The sequence below is a fragment of the Stegostoma tigrinum genome, chromosome 35 (assembly GCF_030684315.1).
Source record: "Stegostoma tigrinum isolate sSteTig4 chromosome 35, sSteTig4.hap1, whole genome shotgun sequence".
NCBI classification, from domain to species: domain Eukaryota; kingdom Metazoa; phylum Chordata; class Chondrichthyes; order Orectolobiformes; family Stegostomatidae; genus Stegostoma; species Stegostoma tigrinum.
Window position 1 is genome coordinate 1,702,818 of NC_081388.1, and position 19,827 is coordinate 1,722,644.

The following is a 19,827-nucleotide window of genomic DNA, read 5'->3' on the forward strand; positions in this document are numbered from 1 at the left end:
ATCCTAGTGCATCATTAGAAAAATTATTCACACTCACCTGCATGAGGAGGAGTCCCACAATGAATGCACTTCCTTGGCAATATCCAACTTCACGGTCAACCAAAGAATATGCCTGCAACAAAGCAAATGGGTACAGTCTCAAGCCTGGGAGAAAATTCAGATACTTATTCTACACAGTGACTCACAGACCTAAGCAGATATTGCTGCTTAATAATAACGGGCATTATTGAAAACTGTGTCCACTCTGTCAAACCAACATGGTCTATACAAACAATTTATCCAAAGTTCATTTCAGTTATTAGCACTATCTATGTACGTGAATGCACCACGTTGTAAACCAAAACCGCAGCCTTGAGATTTCACTTTACAGGTTATGGCTATGTAATTCTCCACAGGGTTTGTTACATGATAATCATGGATGCAATTAGCATCTGCAAACTTACAACAAAAACATGCTGAGTCAAACACCCAACCCAGTCTATTGTAACAGCAAGGAAATAGGTCAGATTATTGTATTAGAAACTTGCTCTCTGTCTAGAATGTTGCAAAGTCCTGCAAGGATGCGTCCTATATACATACATCAGTAGAACTTACTGCTCTCAGTTCAAATTCACTGAGTTCAACTGCTTTCAGTACGAAACTCACATTTTGATATTACTAAAACAATTCATAGCCAAGTATTAGAACACGCAGGGAACTTATACCACAAACAGCTCAAGTTTAAAAACGTAAAATTGCTTCCTCTTTTGTAAATTAAATGTTTTTCCCAGTCATTTGTCTCATGTTCACTCCATGTGCGAATTTTGTTGGCTGTAGATGACACAAGTAAATCTCAACATCTAACTCACTTTTGTTATCATCCATTTCCCAGCACTGAATTAATAACTTAAACATATGCCATGCCACAGCCCATAACGTTCAAGAGTAATACAAAAACAGTGCAGGAAATAGTCAGCACACAATGCTATATAACCCACAAAGCAAACCTGTGAGCCTCAAATTATATGTTACTATTTTATAGCAGCCTTTAGAGAGCCATGCCACAAGATAGCAGACTTTTTTTTGCACAGGAGGGCAAGATGACATTGAAGGGCTGATATCATGTAATTTATTGCGGTCACATATGCCAAGATACAGTGAAAGTGTTGTCTTAGTTGCTTTACAGGCTGATTGTTAAGTCACCCTGATGCACTTATATAACGCCATTGCAGGATACAATGTTGCAGCTGTTGAGAAGGTGCAGAGAAAATTCACCATTAACATTAAAGAGGTCCACGAAAAAGCCTGATAACAGCAGGGAAGAAGCTGTTTGCGAATCTGTGTGTACACAGACTTATATCTTCTGCCGGACAGAAGAGAGTGTAGCCGAGTGTAACTGTGGTGGGAGGGGTCTCGGATTATGTCGGTTGCTTTCTCACTGCAGCAGGAAGTACAGATAGTCAACAGATGGGAGGCTGGTTTGTTTGATGGACTGGGCTATGTTCACAATTCTGTGTCGTTTCTTTCAGTCTTGGGGAGAGCAATTCTCCTACCATGCAGTGATACATCCATATACAAGAACTGCTAAGTGTCTTGATGGTCATGCCAAATTTCCTTTATCTCCTAAGCAGAGGCATTACTGTACTTTCTTGACCACAGTGTCAATGGGGGTAGATGCAGGACAGATTGCTGGTGATAGTCATTCCTAGGAGCTTGATGCCCCTCACCAGCTCCACTGACTGCACCACCTGTGCAGATAGGGACATGCCCTCCACTCCCTGAAGCCAATGATCAGCTCCTTCGTTTTGCTGACATTGATGGAGAGATTGTTGTCTTTACACCCTGCCATAAAGTACTCAATTTCTTTCTTGTATTCCGTCTCGTTGACATGGTGGTGTCATCAGCAAACTTGTAAATGGAACTGGTGTGGAATTTGGCCACATAGTCAAGTGTGCATAAAGGAGTATAGTAGGTAGGTGAGTGCACAACTTACCAGGGCATTGGTGTTGAAGATTATCGTGAGGCGTTGTTATTTATCCTTACTTAATGCAATCTGTTGGTCAGGAAGTCAAGAATCCAGTTACAAAGTGGGGAGCACAGATCTAAGTCCCTGAATTTGGAGGAGTTTGTTTCCAATTATGGTGCCGAAGGCAGAGCTGTAGTCAATAGGTAACCTTGTTGTCTAGATGTTCCAGGGAGGACTGCAAGGCCATGGAGACAGCACCTGCCGTGGACACGTTCCACCGTTAGGTGAATTGCAAGGGATCAAGGCAACCTAGGTGGTGGAGTTGATGTGAGCCATGGCCAACTTCTCAAAACACTCCATAATTATGGATGTCAGAGCCACTGGGCAGCAGTCATTGAGGCATGCTACATGATTTTTCATCGGTACTGGGATGATGGTGATCTTCTTGAAGCAGATGGGGACTTCAGATCAAAGCAAGGAAAAGTTAAAGATGTCTGCAAATACTTCTGCCAGCTGGCTCACACAGGATCTGAGTGCATGGCTGGGAAATCCATCCGAGCCAACTGCTTTCTGTGGGTTCACCTGAAAGAAGGTCAATCTAATATCTGCAATGGTGACCAAGGGTACAGGTGTATCACAGGTTGATGGGACATGTGGCATCGTTTCACTGAGGTCCTGTTCAAAGCAAGCATAGAATGCATTGAGCTCATCAGGGAGGGATATACCGTTGCCCCCGATTCTGTTTGATATCATTTGTAGCCCGTTATGTCATGTAAGCCTTGCCACAAACAACATATGTCAACGTGGTCAGTCTGGGTCTCCACAAAAATTGACAAAACTGCAGATGCTACAAGTCAGAAACAAAATTAGAAGTTACCGGAAAAGCTCAGTAGGCCTGCCAGCAACTGTGAAGAGAAATCAGAAGGGTCATCGGACCCAAAACGTTAACTGATTTCTTTTCTCAGATGCTGCCAAGCCTGCTGGGCTTCTCCAGCAGCCTTTGTTTTTGACTGGGTCCTAAGCTTAGTTTGACATCCCTGATGGCCTTGCGAAGGTCGCACCAGATTTCCTGTATAGGTCAGTGTCGCCCGACTTGAGCGCTTCTGACCTGGACATCAGCAGGAAGAGAATCTCCTGATTTATCTATGGTTTCCAGGTGAAGAATGTTCGGATGAACATCTTCGGCACGTAGTCACTAATGATGTCTATAACAGTAGCAGCATACTAGTTTATGTTGGCGGAGTTCTTAAATATGGACTAGTCCACCAACTGTAAGCAGTCCACCAGCAGGCCTTCAGTTTCATCAGACCAACACTGCGCTACTTTGTGTATGGGGTTCTCATGCCTCAATTTCTGCTTGTAAGCTGGGAAGAGTTGTGGTCCGATTTTAATAATGATCTGTTGACTACTGCAAAGTGAAACAATGGATCCCAATTGTACGGCGAGATCAAACTGAGGATGCAGTATCCTGTGGACTTCCGGTACCCAGAGATAATGTTAACCTGCCTGAATGAGGACTGAGTGTTTTGCCCATTTTTGTTCTACTTCCACATCTCTTACGAGTTTTACTCAACAAGAATCTCAATTCCGGCGAGGGCGGGGGCAGGGGCAAACTCCGTGAAAGAGGAAGAGGAGGAATGGGAAAGAAGAGAGGAGAGAATTCCAGATTTTCATTATTTGTGCACAAAAGAGCATCCTGGTATCACCTCACCTCCTCCTGGACAAAACAAACAGAAATGCTAGAAACCTGAAATTTAAAAAAAAAGTCATGCTCAACAGGTCTGGCAGCATCTGTGGAGAGAGAAACAGAGTTAATTTTTCAAGTGGATGGCCTTTCTGAATCATGTTGCGATGAATGGTCAACCACCTAAATTGTTAACAGATTCTGCCTGACATCCTGCACTGTGTGTGCATTGCTCCTGAATATTATATTGCTAATTATCCATTTAATAAAGCCAGAGTTGGTGTGTGTGCCATAAGTGTTTATTTGTACTTAATAGTACAATACAAACTCCAGTCAGCTCTCCTTTTCCGAGAAAACTTCTTTAACTGCAAAAACCTGCCCTTAAACTTGTGTTCCAATGGGCACTTGCTAATCTGTGTCTCTGGAGCATACCCTAGTTCATGTTTCAAAGGATCATCATTTGCGCACTGCCATTGAATAGACTAACCCGAGGAAGTTCTACACCTCATTTTCATCTCCACAGAGAAAACAGTTGTTCTGCATCCATTTCATCAACTCCTTAAATCATGACTAAAAACAAATTTCAGCCTTTATTTCAAGTACAATGTGAATACGGGGATAGTCTTGCAATTTGCTCCCCCGTAGCACTTGTACAACTCTGTGGAATTTGCAATGCACCCTCTCCAAGGTCAGCAGACCTTTCAAGGGACAATACGCAGAACTGAATGCAGTATTGAAAACAGTTTACTTAGATGCTGCATATTATTGTAAATGTCAATAGACAATAGGTGCTGGAGTAGGCCATTCGGCCCTTCGAGCCAGAGGCTGATCAACCACAATCAGTATCACAGATAATGGGAACTGCAGATGCTGGAGAATCCAAGATAATAAAATGTGAGGCTGGATGAACACAGCAGGCCAAGCAGCATCTCAGGAGCACAAAAGCTGACGTTTCGGGCCTAGACCCTCTCTGATGAAGGGTCTAGGCCCGAAACGTCAGCTTTTGTGCTCCTGAGATGCTGCTTGGCCTGCTGTGTTCATCCAGCCTCACATTTTATTATCAACCACAATCAGTATCCTGTTCCTGCCTTATCCCCATAACCCTTGATTCCACTATCTTTAAGAGCTCTGTCTATCTCTTTCTTGAAAGCATCCAGAGACTTGGCCTCCACTGCCTTCTGGGGCAGAGCATTCCATATATCCACCACTCTCTGGGTGAAGAAGTTTTTCCTCAACTCTGTTCTAATCGGCCTACCCCTTACTTTTAAACTGTGTCCTCTGGTTCGGGACTCCCCCATCAATGGAAACATACTTCCTGCCTCCAGATGATCCAATCCCTTAATAATCTTGTACGTCTCAATCAGATACCCTCTCATCCTTCTAAACTCAAGTGTATACAAGCCCAGTCGCTCCAATCTTTCAACATATGATAGTCCCGCCATTCCGGGAATTGACCTTGTGAACCTACGCTGCACTCCCTCAACAGCGAGAATGTCCTTCCTCAAACTGGGAGACCAAAACTGCACACAATACTCCAGGTGTGGTCTCACCAGGGCCTTGTACAGATGCAGAAGGACCTCTTTGTTCCTATACTCAATTTCTCTTGTGATAAAGGCCAGCATGCTATTAGCTTTCTTCACTACCTGCTGTACCTGCATGCTTGCTTTCATTGACGGATGTGCAAGAACACCTAGATCTCGTTGTGCTTCCCCTTTACCTAACTTGACTCCATTGAGATAGTAATCTGCCTTCCTATTCTTGCCAAAGTGTATAACCACACATTTATCCACATTAAACTGCATCTGCCATGCATCCGTCCACTCACCTAGCCTGTCCAAGTCACCCTGTATTCTCATAACATCCTCCTCACATTTCACACTGCCACCCAGCTTTGTGTCATCAGCAAATTTGCTCATATTACTTCTAATGCCTTCGTCTATATCATTAATATATATCGTAAACAGCTGCAGTCCCAGCACCAAACCTTGCGGTACCCCACTGGTCACTGCCTGTGAATCCGAAAGGGACCCATTTATCACTACTCTTTGCTTCCTGTCAGCCAGCCAATTTTCAATCCAACTCAGTATTTTGTCCCCAATACCATGTGCCCTAATTTTGTTCACCAATCTGCTATGCGGGACTTTATCAAAAGGCTTTCTGAAAGTCCAGGTACACTACATCCACTGGCTCTCCCTTATCCATCTTCATAGATACATCCTAAAAAAATTCCAGAAGATTAGTCAAGCACGACTTCCCCTTCGTAAATCCATGCTGACTCTGACCTATTCTGTTCCTGCTATTCAAATGAGTTGTAATTTCATCTCTTATAATTGACTCCAGCATCTTTCCCACCACTGACGTCAGGCTAACCGGTCTACAATTTCCTGTTTTCTCTCTCCCTCCTTTCTTGAAAAGTGGGACAACATTTGCCACCTTCCAATCCGCAGGAACTGATCCTAAATCTATAGAACATTGGAAAATAATTACCAACGTGTCCACAATTTCTAGAGCCACCTCCTTAAGTACCCTGGGATGCAGACCATCAGGTCCCGGGGACTTATCAGCCTTCAGACCTAACAGTCTATCCAACACCATTTCCTGCCTAATATAAATACCCTTCAGTTCGTCCATTACCCTCGGTTCCTTCAGCCACTATAACATCTGGGAGATTGCTTGTGTCTTCCCTGGTGAAGACAGATCCAAAGTACCTATTCAACTCATCTGCCATTTCCTTGTTCCCCATAATAAATTCACCCGTTTCTGACTTCAAGGGCCCAATTTTAGTCGTACCATTTTTTTTCTTTTCACATACCTAAAAAAGCTTTTACTATCCTCCTTAATATTTTTGGCCAGTTTTCCCTCATAGCTCATTTTTTCTGTGTATTGCCTTTTTAGTTATCCGCTGTTGCTCTTTAAAAGCTTCCCAGTCCTCCGACTTCCAACTCATCTTTGCTATGTTATTCTTCTTCTCTTTTAGTTTTATACAGTCCTTAACTTCCCTCGTCAGCCACGGCCGGCCCTGCCTCCCCTTAGGATCTTTCTTCCTCTTTGGAATGAGCTGATCCTGCACCTTCTGCATTATATCCAGAAATACCTGCCATTGTTGTTCCACTGCCATCCCTGCTAGGGTACTGTACTATTGAACTTTGGCCGGCTCCTCCCTCATAGCTCCATAGTTCCCTTTATTCAACTGCAATACTGACACTTCCGATTCTCCCTTCTCCCTCTCAAACTGCAGATTAGAATTTATATTATTAATGCAACTTCCAACACCTTGTGCTCCAGCCCTGAAATAAAGATGAACATTTTAATTTTTAGTTACTATTTGCACTCTTAATTTTTAGTGATTTCTCTTAGCTGTTTCACAATTCCTGCCTTATTTTTAGTGATTGACCCTCTTTCAAGTCCAAAGTAGGTGACTTCTCAATTCCACTCACACTGAACTCTATCTGCCCACACAGATTTCCCCACTTCCTTAATCCGTCAGTGCTTCTTTGCACCTTGGTGTTCCTAGATTTTCTTCAAATTAGTATGAAGCATGCTAATTCACATGCTCTTAAACATATTACAGTCAAAGATCAGAGTAAAAAATATTACAAAGTGTAGTCTCACTCAACAGACTGGAGAACAGATACAGCAGCCACCTGTACCAGAGAAAGGAAGGGATGAACAAAGTGGGCGATGGACATAAGACCCAAAGTAGAAGGAACATACCACCTTTTGAAAGATAAAGTTGGAGGAGGAAACAGATAGAGAAAAGTGAGGTCACTGAACATAGGTGAGAATTGGAAACTTGAGACACTCCTGGAGTAAGTCAATTGAAGTCTGTAAGAATTGAAATGAAACTTGATGTTGATTTGGATATGGGCAGAGCATCAGATCAGTTCAGTTTCATGGAATACGAAAGGTAGGATGCTGACCAGAAGGGATTTGGAACAATCTAGACTGGAGGTAACACATCTTCAGCAAGGGAAAGAGAAAATTTTAAAGAAAGAAATCAAATTTAGTTGGAGTTAAGCCCCATCTCTCACCTTCATCACATTAAACAGCACCTCTTGTCCAAGACTGTCCTGTCCTTTAAAGAAGTCATGCTCTGGGTAAGTACGTGCAATATCTCTTCGGATCAACTTCTCACAGGGAGAGGTCATCTTTAGCAATTCTGAATACTGATTTTTCACTGGCAGGTCAGTCGCATTGCAGAGCAATTGCCAGGCAATCCCCCGGAAATGATGTGGAATTCCTTTTCGTATGAGTTCCTGAAAAGAAATGAGATCTTTTTCATCATCTTATCCAATCTTTTCTTCTGCAATCTGAAAAGGCAACTTGTGCTGGGCTAATGTTCCATGTGCAGTAAAAGCCCTGTAGTTACTGGCCCAGGTAATTCATTCAGAAACCAAAACAACTATTGAGTACAGTTAAAAACCTAAGAACTAGGAATAGAAGTGGGCAATTCAGCCCTGGAGCCTGCTCTGCTCGAGTGTGATTTCAGGTGATCTCATTTTTGGCTCTGATTCCACTTTCACTGCATAATCCTTCATCCCATTGCTAATTAAAAATCTGTCTACTACTTCCTTAAATTTTTTTCAATGGCCTATTACAACGCACAATCGATGTGCATGTGGGTAGATAATTCTGATTTGTGACCCTTCAAGAGAAGCAATTTTTTCTTGCATATTTTCAATTTGCTACTACTTGTCCTAAAACTAGGACCTCTGTTTTAGATTGCCCTTCAAGAGGAAATATCCTCCATGTCCACATTATCAATCATCTTGTGTATCTCAATTAGATCACCTCTCATTCTGTATAGGCCCCAATCACTCTTCATAAGACAAAGCTCTCATATCCAAAATCAATCTAGTGAATCTTCTCTAAACTGCCTCCAACACAACTACATCCCTCATCTAATAAGAGGGCCAACATTCTACGTAACACTCCAGGTGCAGTCTCACTAATGCCTTGTACAGTTACAGCAACACTTCCCTACTTGTATACTCTATTCCTTTTAGCAAAAAGGCAATGTTGCGAAGATTTGATGTGGAGGTGCCGGTGTTGGACTGGGATGGACAAGGTCAGAAATCACAACACCAGGTTATCGTCCAACAGGTTTATTTGAAAAGACAAGCTTTCAGAGTGTAGCCCTTTTATTGGGTGAAGTGAAAAAGAAAAACACAGAATTTATATGCAAAAGATCAAAGGGTTACACGAATGATGAGGATGTGTTAAAGAAACCTAGGATGCCATAACATCTTTAATCAGTTACAAGGTTTTAATTGATTAACATGTATATGTAAATCCCCGAATTATTTTAAAGTCACTGCCCTGAGAGAACTAAAAGGTTTTATCCGTGTCAAGAAGAGGGGACATTGTAGGTCAGACAACGCACGTCAGATGTGAGGCACTGTTTGTATTTTGGCTTAGAGTCAGACCAGTGCTCTGTCTAAAGCAGGGACTTAGGAAACTCCACATTGTGTGAGCGCGCACGGAAGGGGAGGGAGAGCGAGAATGCGCAAGAGTGCGCACAAGTGTACATGCGAGCGACACCAAGACAGACAGAGCCAGCAAGTCTTTGACCACTGACGTGTTCCCCAACTGTGAGGGAGCATCCCTGTTTAGTATTTTTTGTGCAGGGTCCATTTGTTCTTTGTCACAGCGCGTGCATGGTTTCACCAACGTATCATAGAACATAACAGCACTGTACAGGTCCTTCGGCCCTCGATGTTGTGCCGACCTGTCACACCGATGTGAAGCCCATCTATCCTACACTATTCCATGTACGTCCATATGCTTGTCCAATGACGACTTAAATGTACCTAAAATTGGCGAATCTACTACCGTTGCAGGCAAAGCGTTCCATTCCCTTACTACTCTCGGAGTAAAGAAACTACCTCTGACATCTGTCCTATATCTTTCACCCCTCAATTTAAAGCTATGCCCCCTCGTGCTTGCCATCACCATCCTAGGAAAAAGGCCCTCCCTATCCACCCTATATCATGCCTCAGGACATCCTTGCCTACAGCATATGAGATAGACAACGTTGGCCTAGTCACATGAGTATCTGCTGTGCACATGGTGGGTGGTGTTCCCATGTTGTCCATGTCAAAGATCTGACACATCTTGCAGAGTTGGCCGTAACAGCATTGTGGTTGATGTGGTCCTCCACTTTGCTGCAAACAAAGGTCTGTTTAAGGTTTGGCAGTTGTTTGAAGGCAAAAGGTGGAAGCATGGGGAAGATCTTGGCAAGGTGTTCATTATCCTCAATAGGTTGAAGGCTGCAAACAACATGTCAAGCCCCAGGCAACAGCCCTCCAGAGGGGCCCAATCTACCTCCTCCTTTGCCCACTCTTCCATGGATATCTGTCGACTGCTCCAGTTCACTGGCTGATGAATTCCTCTGTGCCTGCCGTGAGACCAATAGGGCTCATTTTGGTGGTGGGGCAGAAATTGAGTCCTCAGCTGAGAACTTGGATTTCGTCCAGTTGAAGGGTGTGGTCAGATAAGATGTGGTGCCCAAATCTGCTCACATGCTCCGAGTGAGGACTAATCAAAGTTTTGTACACCTTTGTCATTATACTCCAGTTTTCAGGATATAAAGACCAGCATTTCATTAGTTTTCATGACTCTTTTCTGCACCTATGTATGATATTTTCAAGATATATGCTTTGAACCTGAACCAAGTCTCTTAGGACATTTACTATATTATCTTCACGCCATCTAGAAAGTACCGATTTATCCTTTTTCTTTCCAAAATGGATCACCTCATATTGGCTTAGTGAACTTCAACTGCCTCAGTTTTGCCCATTTGTTTAGTCTATCAATATCCCTTGGCAATTTTATGCTCTGATGAATGGCAACTCGAGAGTCAGGAGGGTTAAACTAGTGCAAAGCCTGACAGATCGTAAACTTACGAAAGTACTTAATCCTCCTCCATCCCCAACATTAACAAGAGTAGTCAATCCATTTCAAGTGTATTCCCTCTCCCACATACACTGCAAATCAGTCTTCACACTCAGTGATCAATACTGTTTGGGTAAGATGCAGGAATCTCTAATACTTGCCAGTGTCAGGATGATGATTAAAAGCTATGAATTGACTGAATGCACATTTGCAAATAGATGCAAACTGCTGTTATACTACAAGTAGTGTGGTAACAGTCTGAAATTCTGGCCTCATGAAAATCTTAACAAAAGGATTGTACAGAAAAAAGGATAAAATTGGTACTTCCCAGATGGCATGAAGATAAATATAATGGATGTCTGATGCTCAGCCTAAGTTCCCAACCCTATGCCCCAAAGTCAGTCTCCAGGAAGCAGGAGGCAGTTTTCATTCTCTATGCACATGCTGTCCCTTCCTATAATAGATAGAGCAGAACAGACAGTCTTTATTTTTAATCCTTCACTACCTTGGCCATCACCAGATTGACAGTACTGTCTCTCCCAATTCCCCTTTAGAAGGCTTTTGCTTTTTTTCCTTTATTCATTCACGGGATGAGGGTGTTGCTGACTAGGCAGCATTTACTGCCCATCCCTAATTGCCTAGAGTGCAGAACAGAGTCAAGCACGTTCCTGTGGGTCTGGTGTCACATGTAGGTCAGACCAGGTAAAGATGGCAGTTTCCTTCCCTAAAAGGAATTAGTAAAGCTCTAAGATCATGAACTGCCTCAGATGTTGGGTACCATTTTGGCAACCATTTGTCAGGTTAATTTTACCAGCAAAGTAAAGATTCTAAGATTCTTTATTTAAACAAAGAACACATCTTTCACTCAAAGACCATGCTTACCATAAGGACCAGCTAAAACAAAACAGAATCCAAAGTTTTTTTTGGGGGTGTCTAAAGTTAATATCTAAGTATTTTTGTAGCCACGGTAATTGCTTTTAAAAAAGGCTTTGAGGTCCAGCTTGGGAGTTAACTTTTGTGTGCACACATTGGTAGTTTTTTTATGAGTGAACAAGACAACTGAACTCCAGTTTAGCTCAGGAGAAGTTTTTAACTATAAGGGAAACACACATAGCTCAGACAGAGATAACATGGTGTGAAGCTGGATGAACACAGCAGGCCAAACAGCAGAGGAGCAGTAAAGTTTGACATTTCAGGTTGAGGCCCTTCTTCAGAAATGGGGAGGGGGAAGGAGATTCTGAAATAAATAGGGAGACAGGGGGAGGTGGATAGAAGATGGATAAAGGAGAAGATAGGGTGAGAGGAGACAGACAGGTCAAAGAGGCAGGGTTAGAGCAGTGAAGGGGAACATAGGTGGGGAGAAAGGGAGGGGATAGGTCTGTCCAAGAAGGATGGACAGATCAAAGAGGTGGAATGAAGTTAGTGGGTAAGAGATGGGGATGGGGCTTGAGGTTGGAGGAACGGCTAGGGAGGCGGGGATGAGCTGCGCTGGTTTTGGAATGTGGTCGGGGGAGGGGAGATTTTGAAGCTTGTGAAGTCCACATTGATACCCTTGGGCTGTTCTACATTGAGTTTTGTGTAGTTTTGAGAAAACCTTTAGTGGAGGTGGTTGTATAACCACGTGCTCCTGAGAAGGGTAAGTTTTAGTAAATCACCTTGAAGAGAATTAGTGACAGGCCCAGACCAGATGTGTTTCAATAAAACCCTAAAGAGTAAAGTGGAGTTTAAGGTCAAGTATTTAGCAGTTCCAGGAAGCAGCAATCTGCAACTCCAGTCTGTATGTTAAAGTCACATGACTTAGGCCTAGCATGGTCTTCAAGGCAAGGATATGTTGCAGGTATAATACAAGTGGTGTTTTTGGGTACTGTACAATTACTTGGTGTAGTAACCAAGATAAAAGTCGAAAGAACTGCAGATGCTGTACATCAGGAACAAATACAGAAGTTGCTAGAAAAGCTCAGCATCCATAAGGAACACAAGAGAAGCCTTTCTTTCCAATTTCTAAAAGCTGTGTTTTGGGATTGTACTTTAATAGTGTGTAAAAATCTTTGATTTTATGGTTTTAAGTCAATAGCATGGTTTAATCTATTTTATTTTCATTTCGTTCAATAATAGTTATTTTATTGTTAAAGCACTTCCTATAATATTTTGTGCTCATGCTTCAATGAGGGAACACTTAGCTGAAACCAAAACCAGAGTATGATTTATCAAGCTAGTTGTCAGTCTGGGATCCAACTTACCCCAGTGGTAATATCAACTGGGATTAGAACATGAACTGATTCATGCAATGATATGAAACAGTCTGAAGTTTTTACTTGGTAATTTCATGAAATTTCACAAAATTATCAATAGCAACAGGATTAGGAGCAGTGCTGAGCTGGAATCAGGCCTAAAGCACAATAGGAAGAATTTTGAAATATCATTGGCAGGCTCCTTAGGATGAAAGAACAACCAAATGCGATAAAGCCATAAACATGAACTATAAATAACTGGAATATAGTACAAGCCAATTAGCTTTGGAAAGAGGGCAAGTTACTTTCTTGATAGGGTCCAAAAGGAAATGAAAAATTATAAGGGGTATTGTGCAGAAATGTAGAGTTGCAGTTAAAAATCAGATCAGCCATGATCTTCAGGATTGAAGGGCGGAGCAGCATTGAAGGGCGGAGCAGCATTGAAGGGCGGAGCAGCATGCGCTTGTTCATTGTTCGTATGCTCAAAGCTTTTCCTTTGTTCATTCAGGGATATGAGTGCCAGCATTTATTGTCCATCCAGTTTGTCTTCAACGTGGTTCTCGTGAATTGCTTGCTTGATGTGCTGAAGCCTATACGCTGCAAATGTACCAGAGCTATTAGGGAGGGAGTTCCAGGAATTTGACCCAGCAATAGTTAAAGAACAGCAAACATCTAAGTCATGGCTGTGTGGCTTGGAGGGAAACTTGCAGCAGACAGTGTTCCCTGACAGCTCTTAGTGATAGAGGTTGCAAGTTTCTAAGGTGTTTGTTGGAACAAATCTTGCTGAGCTCTTGCAGTGTGTCTTGTAGACGGCACACACTGCTGTCACTCTGCAACAGAGGTCAAGAATGAATGTTGAAGATGGTTGATGGGGCACTGATCAATTGGGGCTGCTGTATACTGGATAATAATGAGCTTTGAACATCAAGCAATGTCTCTTGTTTTAGCTGATTGGCTATGCAAGATTTGAGGACATCTATCAACCTCCCTGTGTCACTCACCCTTAGCAGTTTCTCTTTCTTTTTGCGCACTTCTTCCCATTCATTGATCAGTCGGCCCCACAGGATCCACGTGTCTTCCTCCAAGTGGCTCAAGTTGCTCGAAGCCGAGGAGCTTGACACGAGTGAGCCACTGCTGTTCCGCCGTGATCCATTCACAGACCGTAATGACTTACTGTCAGCCTCGAGCAACCTAGAGGAAATTAGCAGACATTTGCAGTAGAAATCTGGACTTGAGGGGAAAAAAAAAGTTCTGTAAAATTACAGAGAACATCAGTGATTACCTCACTATAGAAACAGGCACATAGTCTCAGTCGTCACTTCTTCAACAGGAATTTTGCAGCTAACAGTAATTAAGGAAATCACAAGAATGTGTGACAAATATTTAGGCCTACCTACAAACTAACTCAAGCATACCCCAGGCAAAAATCTTTGCACGACTTCAGTCAACCCCAGTTTCTGCTATTTCAATCTTCATGGCTCACCACATTGATGCTTCAGATCAGTTTGCATTATATTATTAGATCCAAGCTGCAGAAACAGGTCAAAACTGTCTCACCTATCAGAACAGAAAGTGAGATAAAGCACGGAGCTGGATGAACACAGCAGGCCAAGCAACATCTTAGCAGCGCAAAAGCTGATATTTTGGGCCAAGACCCTTGATCAGACTAGGGAGGGGGGGGGAAGGCAGATCGAAAGTGGGTAGAGGGGAAGATAAGTGGAGAGGAGACATACAAGTTAAAAAGGGGTGGGGATGGAGCCAGTAGAGGGGCGTGTGGGTGCGCGCAGTTATGTAAATCTGGGGAGGACGGACTGGTCAAGGCAGAGGGATGAAGTTAGGAGGTAGGAAATGGAGGCGCGGCTTGGCGGGGATGACCTGGGCTGGTTTTGGGATGCAGTAGGGGGAGGGGAGATTTTGAAGCTTGTGAAATCCACATTGATATCATTGGGCTGCAGGGTTCTTAAGTGGAATATGAGCTGCTGTTCCTGCAATCTTCGGGTGGCATCGTTGTGGCACTGCAGGAGGCCCAGGATGGGCATGTTGTCCAAGGAAGGCGAGGGGAAGCTGAAATGGTTCGCGACTGGCAGGTGCGGTTGTTTATTGCGAACCGAGCGTAGGTATTCTGCAAAGCGGTCCCCAAGCCTCTGCTTGGTTTCCCCAATGTCTGGTTATATTTCACACTGAAGCACCACTAGAGTTTTGTCACTAGAGGTCCCAGGCACTTGGGAAAAAATGGGCACTGTCAGGCTGATGGGAAAGACTGTGTTTGCTGCTATAATTCGAGGGATGCATGCATCATCCATGCAGCTGCAATGCCAGTGACATTGCAGTGAGGTGCCTTCATCAAAGCAGAGGGCGATAGCAACTGTGTTTTCCTAATATTTTAAATTAATTCGGATCCTGGACTTCATGACTTTTTCACCTCCCGACTGCTGTGCTGTGGTGCACCGCTTCACAGTTTACCATGTCCAAGAATGAAGGAGCGAGGAACTGAATGGGAGGGAGGGAGCAGCTTCAGTGTGACAGCAGAGACAATGCGTGAAGGCAGGGTGCTGAGTGGCATGAAAATAGTGAGAATTTCTTAAACGTCAGCAGTACTGGCTCCAGAGGCACTTCAATGAATTTAGTGGTGCTAAAATATTCACCAAAAGTGACACATTTTGGAAGGAAAAATGAGCAAAATAAACTAAATGGTAAAGGGTTTTTGTGATCTTGCGACAGTTGTTTCTAAGCCAGGAGGTCTGGGCTCATGAAATGGTTAGGGGTGGGTAGAAAATAGGAAACTATAGACCAATTATTTTAACATTTGTCAATGGGAAAATCATTAGGATTAATTACAGGCCGCTCTCAATAGGCTCCAGCCTGTAGTCCGTTTGTAAGTCCATTTGTTCTTATGCTTGGTCTTTAAAATTGCATTAAACGAAGTGCATCCACCTCTGGGATTGCATTCGTAAATTCGCAGCTTTGTAAGGCAAACCTTCATAAATTGGGGATCCCATGTTAAGGCAACAGTAACAGGACAGTTAAAGTACAACTGATCACAGTCGACGTGGTTTTATGAAAGGTAAATCATGTTGACTAATTTGCTAGAGTACTTCCAAGACCTAACAAGCAAGCTGGATAATGGGGATCCTGTAGATCGCATACATTTGGACTTTGCTTGTTTAGGTGGTTAACAAAAAGTCAATACACAAGATAAAATCACATGGGGTTGGGGTAATATTTTAGGATAGATATGGGATTGGCTAACCAACAAAAAGCAGAGACTTCAGATAAATGAGTCTTTTCCTGGTAGGCAAACTGTAAGTAGAGGAGTGCCACAGAGTTTGGTCCTCAGGGTCTACTACTTACAAACTATAGTAATGACTTGAAAACAGATACAGAATGTACTGTAGCCAAATTTGGATACAGTTACAACGTTTGAAAGACATTTGGATACGTACATGAATAAGAAATATTTTGAGGGATATGGGCCAAGGTCAGGCAGTCCCAAATTAAACTAGTCTCACCTATGGTTTGCATGGACTGTTTATTTGATTTGATTTATTATTGTCATCTAGGTACAGTGAAATGTTTTGTTTGTGTGCAGTACAGGCAGATCAAAGTACAAAGATCACTCTACAAAGTGCATAAGGGTGACTGAACAGAACAAGGAATTCAATTCAATGAAGACATCAGATTGTAGTCCAGAGAAGTTAAAGATATCAACAAATACCCTTGCCAACTGGTATGCTGAGGATCTGAATGCATAGCCAGGGACTCTATCTGGGCTGGTCACTTTCTGTAGTTTTATCTCAAAAAGGCTGATCTGACCTCTGCAGCAGTGACTTAGGGAGCAGATGCACCAGAGGCTGTTGGTGCAGGGGACACCGTTTTGTTGATCTTCTGCTAGAAATGAGTGTAAAATGCGCTGAATGCATCAGGGAGGCATGTATTTTTGTCCACTGTTCTGTTCTGCCGCTCTTTGTAGCCTGGTATGCAGTGTAGGCCTTGCCACAAACAGCGGATATCCCCTTTGGTTAGTTTGGGCCTAGCATTGTCCAGCATTGCCTCCTGGCATCTCTAATGACCTTATGGAGGGGGTACCTGGATTTCCAATAAAAGGACAGGGTCATCTGGCCTGTCTGTTTCCGTGCTGTATGACTATCACTAGTTTAATTGCAACTATGTCAATTACTATAAAAATAGGAATAGAATCTGTTATACTTACTAGTGTGGCCTACATGGGACTCCAGACCCACAGTAAACTCTCAACTGACGTTGGCCTCATGAGGCCATTTCAATCAGTTCAATGGGCAAGACATATCAGCCTTAGCGCCCACATCTCATGGAAAAATAAAGAATTTTGATGATGTTCAGTCAGAAATAGATACTTTATTTCAAACATTTTAAATACAAAAGCAGCTCATGCAAAACTTCTCCCTCTGTATCTCTACAAGAGAAGTTGGTCCGATGCTGTAAAATACTTAGTTGAGGGAGGAACAGATTTCATGGGCACACAGCAAGAATTAAAGACATTTGGTCATTAAATGCGAAGATGTCACTGCTCTCTTACCACCAATTCTCCATCCATCTCCCAAAACTACTACCTTATGTGCAGCCTCCAATCAAAATATTCATTAACATTAACCAACAGCACACACATTTAACCACTACAAGCACACCCCAATTGCTTCCCTCCTTTTTCTCACTTATATTTTCTATGCTTGAACTGAAAAATGCTGCACCTATCAAATAGTCTGACCACACTTTCAGTTCTTTGCTGCCATGCAAGTTATTGACATGAGCCAGTTCTCTTGCGAACCAGCACTGGGTGCCTCCTTTCATGACTTTAAATTATTTTTCATAAAAATGTCAGACTCTCATAATTATATTTTTGCTTTCTATCTTAAAGTCCCTGATGTTTTATTATTGGAAAGCAACTGTTTCAAATTGATGAAAACTTATTCATTCTCCTTAGTGAACCATAACATAAATCACAGAACGAGTCCTCATGACCAGGTAGCAGTGGCCATGGTTGCATGTCATGGGCCAGTCACCGTTACTGGCATGTTTACCTTTAAAGGAAACACACCAAAAAATATGAACAACAAAGATACTTTGCAGATTATTCTGCACCCAAGCTAGTAGCACTGACCATGAGAAACTGCAAAGCATCTACCATGGCCAGGAAATGAATCCCCTGATATAGGCCTCTATCGAAACAATCTGACTGCCTTTATTCCATGCTTTACAATCAGCAGTTTGACAAGAAATGAAGACACAAGCCACATAGTTTCCCAATAGTTAGCATAGCTTAGGTCAGTTAACAGCTCTTACTAAATTACAGCATTAAGTGGGCCCATACTACAACATTACCATCGTGTATTTTGCTACTGACATCCCTCACCTGTTTTGCTCCTCTAACTTTGCTAGAAGTTCCAGCTCATCTGGACTGAGGTTATCAGAAGAGGAAGAGTCAGGACTGATTGCAGGACTCGCCATGGAAACAAGGCTTTGCAGTGTTAGGGTCTTCATCCATCAGAAGGTGATGCACCGTATGGCAGCAAAATTTATATTATCTAAGAGAGAGAGCTTAACATTAACAATTATATTTAATCTGCAACAAAAACAGAAGTTGCTGGAAAGGCTCTGCAAGTTTGGCAACATCTATGAACAGCAATCAGAGTCAATGTTCCAGGGCCCAGTGAATTTTGCAGAAGGGTCACCAGGCACAACACGTTAATTCTGATTTCTCTTCACAGATGCTGCTAGACTTGCTGAGCTTTTCCAGCAACTTCTGTTTTTGTATGCAATTTACAGCAACTGCGGTTCTTTGAGTTTTTATTTAATCCACAGTTTCACAAGGATCAAACAGTTTACACTAAAGCAAGAGAGATGTACACCATTCCAAAATTAGTTTAATTATTAGATTTCTTGAATAGACTAGACAAGTACATTACTTGATAATGTGTTGCACAACCTTACCCACAGAACAATATTCATTGAAAGCAACTGAAGTATATTTAATGTTGCAATGCAGAAAAAGCACAGCCAACTTGTGCAAGACAGTGTCTCACAAAGAGCAATGAGGGCTCAACCAGACTTTTCTGTATCAGTTGAAGTTTAACTTTTGCTACTGGTTCCTCAGCTTTTTCTTGACTACTGAACATGAGGATCACAGGTTTCAACTACAAAACATCAAATGATCCAATTCCTATGGGCTCACCACCAATAACAAGAGCAAAGTGAACTTATTTTAAGAATTCACACCCTAACACTTGTAGTTTTCTTCAGATAAAGAGCATATTTTCAACACTTTTCATGCATGAAAAGTATAGCTTTTGTTTTCAGCCAATATTGATGTTGTTCAGTCCAAATGTATAAACAGGCCACACATTATTCATTAACATTACATTGAAGCTTAAACGATATATTTTTGAAATTTCCAGTTTAAGCACTTTTTTTTGCCCAGTTTACAACACAAGAGCAGGTCAGAGGCTGGAAATTCTGCAGTCAACAACTCATCTCTTCACTGGCACGAGTCAAGAGTGAGATAGAACATTGCCCACTTGCTGGGTGAATGCAGCTCCAAAGCAAGAAACCTGACATCATTCAGAAGAAAGCAGCTGCTTCTCTGGCTGCCATTCCCCAATACACAGCTACAGCAGCACACAACAAACAGTACAGCAACTCGCCAAGACAGCATCTTTCAAATCAAGACTTCTATAACCTAGAAGGGGAAGGATAACAGATGCAAAAGGTATACCACTAAGATAACAGGGCACAGGAGCAGAAATAGATTATTCAGCCCATTGAATCTGCTCTGTCCTCCAATGAGATCATGGTTGATCCGATAATCCTCAACTAAAAACTTTCCTGCCATTTCCCAGTACCCTTGATTCCCTGAAGGATTAAAAATCTGTACCTCAGCCCTGAATTCACTTAGCCCCAGTCTCTGTTGGTCCTCTACAGTAAGGAATTCTACAGATTCAGTATAACCTCAGGAAAAAAAATTCTCCTAATCTCTCTCAAATGCTAACTCTGATATTACACAAGACAACAAAGTGTGTAGCTGGATGAACACAGCAGGC

General features: G+C 42.5%; 1 protein-coding gene across 7 annotated transcripts in view; it reads right to left on the reverse strand.

Moving 5' to 3' along the window:
* The window catches only part of LOC125447489 (EVI5-like protein), a 291,619-nt gene that overhangs the window by 177,349 nt on the left and 94,443 nt on the right, over positions 1-19,827 (reverse strand). For all 7 annotated transcript variants that reach the window (XR_007246559.2, XM_048521914.1, XM_048521910.1 and 4 more), the window contains 4 exons: positions 18,144-18,315; positions 13,756-13,945; positions 7,661-7,885; positions 38-112 (listed from right to left, as the gene is read on the reverse strand). Coding sequence is in view for 6 of the 7 variants with exons in the window: in XM_048521914.1 (XP_048377871.1) it covers positions 38-112; positions 7,661-7,885; positions 13,756-13,945; positions 18,144-18,271 (618 nt within the window). In the remaining variant the exon portion in view is untranslated. The remainder of the gene's footprint in view (positions 1-37; positions 113-7,660; positions 7,886-13,755; positions 13,946-18,143; positions 18,316-19,827) is intronic.